The sequence below is a fragment of the Simochromis diagramma genome, unplaced genomic scaffold (genome assembly GCF_900408965.1).
Source record: "Simochromis diagramma unplaced genomic scaffold, fSimDia1.1 OVJJ01000520.1, whole genome shotgun sequence".
Classification (NCBI taxonomy): domain Eukaryota; kingdom Metazoa; phylum Chordata; class Actinopteri; order Cichliformes; family Cichlidae; genus Simochromis; species Simochromis diagramma.
This window is the reverse complement of record NW_024387338.1, coordinates 193,059-204,693: the sequence shown is the minus strand read 5'-3', so window position 1 is coordinate 204,693 and position 11,635 is coordinate 193,059. Positions and strand designations below refer to the sequence as shown.

General features: G+C 40.3%; 2 protein-coding genes across 2 annotated transcripts in view; both read left to right on the top strand.

Annotated features, from left to right (window-relative positions):
* The first annotated feature begins 280 nt into the window (after positions 1 to 280).
* LOC120718205 (NACHT, LRR and PYD domains-containing protein 12-like) overlaps positions 281 to 11,635 on the top strand; it is a 39,047-nt gene continuing 27,692 nt past the window's right edge. Inside the window, exons 1-7 of the mRNA XM_040006631.1 lie at positions 281 to 404; positions 560 to 764; positions 929 to 2,711; positions 7,610 to 7,783; positions 8,120 to 8,293; positions 8,601 to 8,774; positions 11,333 to 11,506. Of these exons, the coding sequence (XP_039862565.1) occupies positions 402 to 404; positions 560 to 764; positions 929 to 2,711; positions 7,610 to 7,783; positions 8,120 to 8,293; positions 8,601 to 8,774; positions 11,333 to 11,506 (2,687 nt within the window). The 5' untranslated portion in view covers positions 281 to 401. The remainder of the gene's footprint in view (positions 405 to 559; positions 765 to 928; positions 2,712 to 7,609; positions 7,784 to 8,119; positions 8,294 to 8,600; positions 8,775 to 11,332; positions 11,507 to 11,635) is intronic.
* The window catches only part of LOC120718210 (NLR family CARD domain-containing protein 3-like), a 104,186-nt gene continuing 92,851 nt past the window's right edge, over positions 301 to 11,635 (top strand). Inside the window, exon 1 of the mRNA XM_040006637.1 lies at positions 301 to 362. The gene's annotated coding sequence lies outside the window, so the exon portion shown is untranslated. The remainder of the gene's footprint in view (positions 363 to 11,635) is intronic.

Below are 11,635 nucleotides of genomic sequence, written 5' to 3'. Positions count from 1 at the left end.
AAATGGGGGTCACCCAGCAACCATGGTGCAGTTGCCATGGTTTGCCGCAGCAAACAAGCCCGCAGGCTCCACCGGCAGCCAGCTACGCCAGACCAGACTGAGCCCCGGGCCCAGAGAACCAAGATTCAAGAGAAAACTCAACCTGACAGACATCCATAAGGATTTAAAACAAACATAATAATATTTACACTAAATAATGTTTCCTGATATATCAGAGACAAAACTTTACACACTTAAGATGAAGTTCTCTTATAAACAGTGCAGAGCAGATAACGTCTTGACCGATATCTTGTGCTTGAACTAATTGTTCATGATTCCTCCACAGAGTGGACCAGGAGAGCTTAGAGGTTCCCAGTGGTCAGGTCTCCCAGCAGACTGAAACACACCTGGACTCCATATTTATGGTCTGTACATGTACAACTACTTTCACATCTATTCTGTTCAGCACCTCCATGCTGCTCTTTGTAGACCAGTGGATTGTCAGTGTGTCCAATATGGATCTGATGTTTGGCTCATGATTTCAGTCTGATTGGGTTATTCATAAAATATTCTGTTCCAGCTGCTGGAGAAAGACATCATCACTTTTGTGAAGGACGAGCTGAAGAAGATTCAAACGGTTCTGAGTTCAGATTACCCAGAAGGCTTAGAGAGTCAGGTGGAGGATGATGAGCAGATGAGCAGAAGCAGAGTGTCAGTTGTGAAGATCACACTGGACTTCCTGAGGAGGAAGAAGCAGGGGAAGCTGGCTGACTGTCTGCATAGAAGTAAGAGGATTTATCTAAAGAGTTAAACTGCTGGTGATAAATGGAGTATTTATTTATGGCTCAGCAGAGGGACAGACATATTTTCAAGGGTAACGCTTTGGAAAATAAAACTGTAATTTGCACTACTTAAAAAATGATTCATCTTTTTTTTATTTTTTATTTAGAACATCTTGTTACAGTTTGTCCACGTAAACTTAAATCTAAGCTGAAGAAGAAGTTCCAGTGTGTGTTTGAGGGGATCGCTAAAGCAGGAAACCCAACCCTGCTGAATCAGATCGACACAGAGCTCTGTATCACAGAGGGAGGGACTGCAGAGGTCAATGATGAACATGAGGTCAGACAGATTGAAACCGCACCCAGGAAACCAGACAGACCAGAAAAAACAATCCGACGAGAAGACATCTTTAAAGCCTCACCTGGAAGAGATGAACCAATCAGAACAGTGCTGACAAAGGGAGTGGCTGGCATTGGGAAAACACTGTTGACACAGAAATTCACTCTGGACTGGGCTAAAGACAAAGCCAACCAGGACATCCAGTTTATATTTCCATTCACTTTCAGAGAGCTGAATGTGCTGAAAGAGGAAAAGTTCAGCTTGGTGGAACTTGTTCATCACTTCTTTACTGAAACCAAAAAAGCAGGAATCTGCAGCTTTGAAGACTTCCAGGTTGTGTTTATCTTTGATGGTCTGGATGAGTGTCGACTTCCTCTGGACTTCCACAAAAATGAAATCCTAACTGACCCTAGAAAGCCCACCTCAGTGGATGTGCTGCTGACAAACCTCATCAGGGGGAAACTGGTTCCCACTGCTCGCATCTGGATAACCACACGACCTGCAGCAGCCAATCAGATCCCTCCACAATATGTTGATATGGTGACAGAGATCCGAGGGTTCACTGATCCACAAATGGAGGAGTACTTCAGGGAGAGATTCAGAGATGAGGAGCGGGGCAGCAGAATCATCTCCCACATCAAGACATCACAAAGCCTCTACATCATGTGCCACATCCCAGTCTTCTGCTGGATCACTGCTACAGTTCTGGAGGATGTGCTGCAAACCAGAGAGGGAAGACAGCTACCCAAGACCCTGACTGAGATGTACATCCACTTCCTGGTGGTTCAGGCCAAAATGAGGAAGTTAAAGTATGATCCACACTTGAGTCCAGAGAGCACAAGGATGATTGAGTCTCTGGGAAAACTGGCTTTTGATCAGCTGCAGAAAGGAAACCTGATCTTCTATGAATCAGACCTGACAGAGTGTGGCATTGATATCATAGCAGCCTCAATTTACTCAGGAGTATTCACACAGATCTTTAGAGAGGAGAGAGTACTGTACCAGGAGAAGGTGTTCTGCTTCACCCATCTGAGTGTTCAGGAGTTTCTGGCTGCTCTTTATGTCCATCTGACCTTCATCAACTCTGGGATCAATGTGCTAGAACAACAACAAACAACCTCCCAGAAGTTCAAAAGAAGTCAATCCCTCGACATGCTCATTTTTTTCCAGAGTGCTGTGGATAAGGCCATACAGAGCCCAAATGGACACCTGGACTTGTTCCTCTGCTTCTTCCTGGGTCTTTCACTGCAGACCAATCAGACTCTCCTGAGAGGTCTTCTAACACAGACAGGAAGTAGCTCAAAGACCAATCAGGAAACAGTCCAGTACATAAAGGAGAAGCTCAGTGGGAATTTGTCTGCAAAGAAAAGCATCAATCTGTTCCACTGTCTGAATGAACTGAATGATCGTTCTCTAGTGGAGGAGATCCAGCAGTCTCTGAGATCAGGAAGTTTCTCCACAGATGAGCTGTCTCCTGCTCAGTGGTCAGCTCTGGTCTTCATCTTACTGTCATCAGAAAAAGATCTGGATGTGTTTGACTTGAAGAAATTCTCTGCTTCAGAGGAGTCTCTTCTGAGGCTGCTGCCAGTGGTCAAAGCCTCCAACAAAGCATTGTAAGTAAATATGTGGCCATGCATTCTTTAAACAATAAATGTTGATCCTATTTAACAAAAAGTATCTCAGTAACTCAGTCAAGTATAAGACTGTTTTAATATTTGACTAAATATTATTAATATGTATATTATTAATATATATATATACATATATATATATTAGGGGTGCAACAATACACAAAATTCACGGTTCGGTTCGATACTTTGGTGTCACGGTTCGATGTTTTTTCGATACAAAAAAAAATGTTCATGCCTTTTTAATTTGTCATTTATTAAATTTTCATGGCACATTCCGGACACCACATCTCTGTGCGTTCATCATTTGTTTGAAGCCAGCTCACCTCCTGCAACCACTTTTCCGAAAATACGCGCTTCTTTTGTGGTTCGGACTGCTGACATTTCTGCAACGATATTCGTATCGATATTGAACCGTTCGATACAGTGCTTTCGGTTCGGTATATATATATATCAGTTCGGTGTATATATATATATATATATATCGGTTCGGATATATATATATACATATTAGGGGTGCAATGATACTCGTATCGATATTGAACCGTTCGATACAGTGCTTTCGGTTCGGTACGCATATGTATCGAACAATACAAAATTTTTAATTTATTTGATCAACTTTCCTTCTGACGATGCTGTCTGTGTTGAGCGCTCAGTGGATCTGCGCTCGACAGTGCAGCCTAGGCGGAGTAGTCGAACGCAGATTCACTGAGCGCAGGGCAAGCTAGCGAGACAGAAGTTAAGCTCTCCTTGCAACATGGCAAATTGAACCTCCCCCACCCTCATTCAGATCTGGCGTTTGGAACTATTTTGGTTTTCATGTGACGTATGACCCTGAAGGTAAGCGCGTCATGGACTAAAGTAAAACAGTATGTTGGATGTGCCACGCAATGCTCAATTACATGGGTGGGAGCTAGTGTGTTAGCGCAGTTAGCTCGTTAACGTGTTGGCCGTCCAGCCACACGCACGGGGCGATCCGCGGTAGCTTGTTAACGGAGATTTGCCGTGTTGTGGCGTTAACGTCATTTCAACGAGATTTACGCTGACAGCACTAGTGGGAACACAACGAATATGACTGCACATTTACGCCGACATCATCCTAGTGCAAAGACAAGTGGAAGCAGACAAAAACAACAAGCACGCATGGTACAAACTTTACCCGAGTCATTTAGACAGCCGTTAGCACAGGATTCTCCTTATGGGGACCTGATATGTTTAATATGCTGCTGAGAATATAGCCCAGAAGAAGCGGATAGTATAGCTTTTATTTTGGAAAGAGACATTTCTCTGTAATAAACTCTCTTTTCCAAAGATGAGTGATTCCTCAATCAGATAAAGGCTCGCAAAATCGCTAGCCCCGACGTCCTGGGGCTAGAGATTTTTCCAGTCGGGCTACCAAAATCTATCTCTGCCCTGCCCGTCGGCCTACCGTAGGAAGGAAAAATATATGTCAATGCTTTTGCATTCTTTCGGAAATGTAGCTGGGTAATTATGTCATTGGCATCGGTGAGCCACTGTCAATATGTGACATATTGAAATCGCATTTGGATTTGCGCTTGTTTTTTGCTTTCACTTTGCAATCGCGCGAACTGTGTATAGAGAGTGACAGCACTGATTGGTGAGTGATGATAATTTGCGCCCCAATTCCTCTGACATCGTCTTATCAATTGTTAGCTTACTATGCAAACATGACAAGTGAAATCTCCTGCAGCAAGCTTAAACATGTGAGAGGTTGATCGCGCAGAGAATCGCTGAGCGTTATGTGAGTGCGTGTGTAAAAGCAGCAGGATATATATTTTAGTTCTGCTGAGCCAAATAAGACAGGTCAGGGTGAAGAAGTGAAAGCCAAAGAAAGGCTTACCACAAAACGGAAAAGTTATGACAAATCAGACTATAAGGCAAAAAGAAAGTGCAGCTTTATGGTTTCATGGACAAAAGAATTTCCGTGGCTGCAATATGACAAGCTAAATAATAGGGGTGCAACGATATTCGTATCGATATTGAACCGTTCGATACAGTGCTTTCGGTTCGGTACGCATATGTATCGAACAATACAACATTTGTAATTTATTTTATCAATTTTCCTTCTGACGATGCTGTCTGTGTTGAGCGCTCAGTGAATCTGTGTTCGACTACTCCGCCTAGGCTGCACTGTCGAGCGCAGATCCACTGAGCGCTCAACACAGACAGCATAGTCAGAAGGAAGAGCGCAGGGCAAGCTAGCGAGACAGAAGTTAAGCTCTACTTGCAACATTCAGATCTGGCGTTTGGAATTATTTTGGTTTTCATGTGACGTATGACCCTGAAGGTAAGCGAGTCATGGACTAAAGTAAAACAGTATGTTGGATGTGCCATGCAATGCTCAATTACATTGGTGTGAACTAGTTTGTTAGCGCAGTTAGCTCGTTAACGTGTTTGCCGTCTAGCCCCATGCATGGAGCGATCGGCGGTAGCTCGTTAACGGAGATTTGCCGTGTTGTGGCGTTAAGGTCATTTCAACGAGATTAACCTGAAAGCACTAGTGGGAACACAACGAATATGACTGCACATTTACGCCGACATCATCCTAGTGCAAAGACAAGTGGAAGCAGACAAAAAAAAGCAAGCATGCTACTAACTTTAGCCGAGTCATTTAGACAGCTGTTAGCACATGATTCTCCTTATGCTGCTGAGAATATAGCCCAGAAGAAGCGGATAGTATAGCTTTTATTTTGGAAAGAGCCATTTCTCTGTAATAAACTCTCTTTTCCAAAGATGAGTGATTCCTCAATCAGATACAGGGCTTGCAATATCGCTAGCCCGACGTCCCGGAGCTAGCGATTTTTTCAGTCGGGCTACCAAAATCTATCTCTTCCCTGCCCGTCGGGCTATTGTAGGAAAAATATATGTCAATGCTTTTGCATTCTTTCAGAAATGTAGCTGGGTAATTATGTCATTGGCATCGGTGAGCCACTGTCAATATGTGACATATTGAAGTCGCGTTTGAATTTGCGCTTGTTTTTTTGCTTTCACTTTGCAATCGTGCGAACTGTGTATAGAGAGCGACAGCACTGATCTGTGAGTGATGATAATTTGTGCACCAATTCCTCTGACATCGTCTTATTAATCGTTAGCTTACTATGCAAACATGACAAGTGAAATCTCCCGCAGCAAGCTTAAACATGTGAGAGGTTGATCGCGCAGAGAATCGCTGAGCTTATGTGAGTGAGCGTGTAAAAGCATTTCAGTTCTGCTGAGCCAAATACGACAGGTCAGGGTGAAGAAGTGACAGCCAAAGAAAAGCTTACCACAAAACGGAGAAGTTCTGACAAATCAGACTATAAGGCAAAAAGAAAGTGCAGCTTTATGGTTTCATGGACAAAAGAATTTCTGTGGCTGCAATATGATGAGCTAAATAACCAGGGCTGCACATAAGTGGTCCGCAGGTGCGCATTCGCTGTCAAAATAAAAAACACGCACAAGGGTTAGGGTTAAATTTAAAAACTGTACTTTTGAGTTAAAATATATATTTATAATTTTAATAAATGACAAATTAAAAATGCATGAACATTTTTTTGTATCGAAAAAATATCGAACCGTGACACCAAAGTATCGAACCGAACCGAACCGTGAATTTTGTGTATCGTTGCACCCCTAATATATATATATATATATATATATATATATATATATATATAATACAGTGTCTGTATTGAACCGTTCAATACAGTGCTTTTGGTTTGGTACGCATATGTATTGAACGATACAAGATTTTTATTTTATTTGATCAACTTTTCTTCTGACGATGCTGTCTGTGTTGAGGGCTCAGTGGATCTGTGCTTGATTACTTCACCTAGGCTGTATTGTCGAGCACAGATCCACTGAGCGCCGCCCACATGCATTCACTCAAGTTTGCATGGCAACTGTCTCAACAGTACCCAAAGTTGAACCTTATCCACCATCACTCAGATCTGGCGTTTGGAACTATTTTTGTTTTCAAGTATGACCCTACTTGCGTCGTGGACAAAAGTACAACAGTATGTCGGATGTGCCACGCAATGCTCAGTTACATCGGTTGGAACACAGCGAATATAACTGCACATTTATGACGACATCATGCTAGTGCAAAGACAAGTGGAAGCAGACAAAAACAACAACAAGAACGCATGCTACAAACTTTACCCAAGTCATTTAGACAGCCGTTAAAACATGATTCTAAGAGGGCAAAAGAGATAGAAAGGGCAATTGCTACTTTTATTTCTGTCGACAAAATAGCTTTTATTTTGGAAAGAGCCATTTCTCAGTAATAAACGCTCTTTTCCACAGATGAGTGATTTCTCCATCAGATACATTTTTTTTTTTTTATTATTTTGTTGTTTCAGCAACATTTAATTTAAAAACTGTACTTTTGAGTTAAAAGAAATATTTATAATTTTAATAACTTAAAAAAGGCATGAATATTTTTTTGTATCGAAAAAATATCGAACTGTGACACCAAAGTATCAAAACAAACAGACAAGAGGAAAGACAAGAGTTACATGAAGAAATAGAGTTACAGAGCTAACATGTTACTCGTTTGTTTACCGGCTTGAATGGGGTTGCATAGAGCTGGAGGCACAGGTGGCTGGCAGAAAACAAACAAACTGCTACACCACAATAAGGTAGCGATTTTGGAGGGGATGGATTGAGCTTTCACAAATTTAACTGCATTGTTTTTTCTAAACTTTAACTGTATTTATTTTTAGTTAATCATTAATTGTAGTGTACACTGACACATTCGATTTTCTTGCACTCTGTATATTTTCAGGTCAGATCAACATATAAAAACATATTAAATCAAATCCATTACATATGTGTGTGTGTGTGTGTGTGTGTGTGTGTGTGTGTGTGTGTGTGTGTTTCAGACTTAGCACCTGTAACCTCTCACAGAGAAGCTGTGAAGCTCTGTCCTCAGCTCTCAGCTCCCAGTCCTGTAGACTGAGAGAGTTGGACCTCAGTAACAACAACCTACAAGATTCAGGAGTGAAGCTTCTATCTGCTGGAGTGGAGAGTGCACATTGTACACTGGAAACTCTGAGGTCAGATCAAATAATATTTATTTTTCATCAAATAACATATTTAATCAATTAAAACTTTTTGCCACTAAAGGGAGGTATTATTTATTTGTTATTGCATCTTAGTATTTTTCATCATTTTCAAATCACAGTAAATTGACACATTTCTGGTGTTTAATATAAGGAAATAGCAATCCCACCTTGTCCTGGAGCATAAGAGACATTACCAGATCAAGTAACTCATCACTGTACAATCAATATACTGTAATTTCAGCTTGTGTGTGTGTGCGTGTGTGTGTGTGTGTGTGTGTGCGTGTGCGTGTGTGCGTGCACGTGTGTGTGTGTGTTCTTGATTTCTAGACTATATGGGTGTTTCCTCTCTGAGAGAAGCTGTGAATCTCTGTCCTCAGTTCTCAGCTCCCAATCCTCTAGCCTTAGGGATCTGGGCCTGAGTAACAACAACCTACAAGATTCAGGAGTGAAGCTTCTGTCTGCTGGAGTGAAAAGTCCACATTGTAAACTGGCAACTCTGAGGTCAGATCAAGGATGCTTATTTATGTCAAATGAGATAATTAACCAATTAAACTTTTAGCTAATAAAGGTCAGTTACATGCATGTGTTATTGTAGTGTATAATTTCTCATGATTTGTAAATGACAGTGAATTTCTGATGTGTTTAAAATCAGACAATAGCAATTCCAACCAGTCCTTGAGGAACATTAAATATTGCCAGATATAGTCACTTATAACTACACCATCAATGCATTTTAATTTCAGTGTTGTTGTTTTGTGTTTTTATTAATTTATTTATTTTTTTTGTCTTTGTGTTGATTCTTTTTCAGACTGAGTGTCTGTAACCTCTCACAGAGAAGCTGTGAAGCTCTGTCCTCAGCTCTCAGCTCCCAGTCCTGTAGACTGAGAGAGTTGGACCTCAGTAACAACAACCTACAAGATTCAGGAGTGAAGCTTCTATCTGCTGGAGTGGAGAGTGCACATTGTACACTGGAAACTCTGAGGTCAGATCAAATAATATTTATTTTTCATCAAATAACATATTTAATCAATTAAAACTTTTTGCCACTAAAGGGAGGTATTATTTATTTGTTATTGCATCTTAGTATTTTTCATCATTTTCAAATCACAGTAAATTTGTTATAGTTGACCACAACATATTACTCAAACGACTGGAGAACTGGGCAGGTCTTTCAGGAACTGTACTAAACTGGTTCAAAACATACTTAGAAAACAGGAAATACTTTGTATCAATAGGTAACTTCACATCTGAGCAGACAAGTATCACATGTGGAGTTCCCCAAGGTTCCATCTTGGGACCCCTTCTGTTTAACATTTACATGCTCCCACTGGCACAGATTATAAAGAACAACAAAATAAAGTACCACAGCTATGCAGATGACACACAAATATATATCACAATGTCACCAGGAGACCAAGGCCCTGTACAAGCTCTTGGTAAATGCATTGAGGAAATTAATGACTGGCTGTGCCACAATTTTCTCCAGCTAAACAAAAACAAAACTGAGGTAATAGTCTTTGGCGCCAAAGAAAAACGATTACAGGTCACCAGAGAACTTCAATCTATACACCTAAAAACCACAAACCAGGCGAGAAATTTGGGTGTAGTGATGGATGCAGACCTAAACTTAGAAAAACACATTAACCCTTTAGAGCCGATTGGAGCGGGCACGCTCCGTTTTGCGTAACTATTTTTAAATCCCGGTAGCACTGCAACCACGTAAGCTAGCGCAAAAATTTTTTTTGCATATGAAACCGGAGGAGTTGTACTTACATCTTATGCCATCAGCTTGTCCTAGGTCACGGTTTCCTTCCACATAAAGCTTTGCAAAAACTGCATAAAAAGCGCTTGCAGGAACAAAAACATAATATTCCAGAAACACGCTTTGCCGATCCGATCAGCTGTTCATAACACTTCCTACGTTGGAATAGACGTCAGCGCGAACTTTTGCATTTCCGCCATTACCTGCCCGAAACCGGAAGTGACGTCATTTTCGCGGAAATGTAGTCTTTTTTACCATCAGGGCCTCAGGGCCTATACTGGTCTTTTAAAAGTTATCTTTGACTTTATGACTTTCTGTGTCGTTTCTGGGATGCTTAGGACTCATATTGCACTGCTGGAAATAGTTTATTTTGATGCATATGCTGTTTTTTTGCAAATTTGCAGTATAATATTTATTTTCGTTTTTCCTGCAGTGTATAAAAATTGGTGTATTTCAAAAATAAAACTATGAAGACACTCAAAATAAATTTCCTGTGGTGGGAAACTATTTTGTGCAACTTTTTTGTATTTACAGTTTTGAGGGATAAGCCTCTTAAATTTCTCTAACTACAAATATATGTTAAAAAAGCAAAAACGATTTTCAATTTTTTTGTAGTTTATTGCACTTTTTTGCAATTTATGTAATTACTATGCACTTAATGAATACATATTATTAAAATCTGGGCTATAATGGTTGTATTGATGTATAGCAACTTGAAATGCTCCCAAAAATGGCTCCACAGCATGTAAAAATATAATATAAGCTCTGGCGGACTTGGTTCTATGGTAGGTCTTAAAGGGTTAAGACAATAACAAAGTCAGCTTACTATCACCTCAAGAATATTTCAAGGATAAAAGATCTGATGCCTCAACAGGACCTGGAAAAACTAGTCCATGCATTCATCTTTAGTAGGCTTGATTACTGTAACAGCATCTTTACAGGTCTACCTAAAAAATCAGTCAGACAACTACAGCTCATTCAGAACTCTGCTGCTCGAGTCCTCACTAAGACCAAAAAAGTGGACCACATCAGTCCAGCTCTGAGGTCCTTACACTGGCTGCCTGTCCGTCAGAGGATAGACTTTAAAGTTCTGATGCTGGTCTATAAAGCTCTGAATGGTTTACGACCAAAATACATCAGTGACCTCCTGACCCAGCATGAACCTTCCAGATCCCTCAGGTCATCTGGATCTGGTCTTTTATCAGTTCCCAGAGTCAGAACCAGACACGGAGAAGCTGCATTCAGCTTTTATGCTCCTTATATCTGGAACAAACTCCCAGAAAGCCTCAGATCAGCTGAAACACTCAGTTTATTTAAATCCAGGTTGAAGACTCACCTATTCTCAGCTGCATTTGAATAAAGCACCAAATCCACACTTTTAAGATTAAATTTCAAAACTTACATTTAACTACTGATTTTATCCATTGTTCTGATTGTATCTGTTTTGATTTTATATACTGTTTTGTTTGTTTGTTAATTAGTTTGTTTGTTTGCTTGTTTTAATCAATTTTAAATCATGCTTTTTATTTGTTTTTGTTTCTAATGTCTCTGTAAAGCACTTTGAATCACCTTGTTGTTGAATTGTGCTATACAAATAAACTTGCCTTGCCTTGCCTTGCCTAAATTGACACATTTCTGGTGTTTAATATAAGGAAATAGCAAACCCACCTTGTCCTGGAGCATAAGAGACATTACCAGATCAAGTAACTCATAACTGTACAATCAATATACTGTAATTTCAGCTTGTGTGTGTGTGTGTGTGTGTTCTTGATTTCTAGACTATATGGGTGTTTCCTCTCTGAGAGAAGCTGTGAATCTCTGTCCTCAGTTCTCAGCTCCCAATCCTCTAGCCTTAGGGATCTGGGCCTGAGTAACAACAACCTACAAGATTCAGGAGTGAAGCTTCTGTCTGCTGGAGTGAAAAGTCCACATTGTAAACTGGCAGCTCTGAGGTCAGATCAAGGATTCTTATTTATGTCAAATGAGATAATTAACCAATTAAACTTTTAGCTATTAAAGGTCAGTTACATGCATTTGTTATTGTAGTGTATCATTTCTCATGATTTGTAAATGACAGTCAA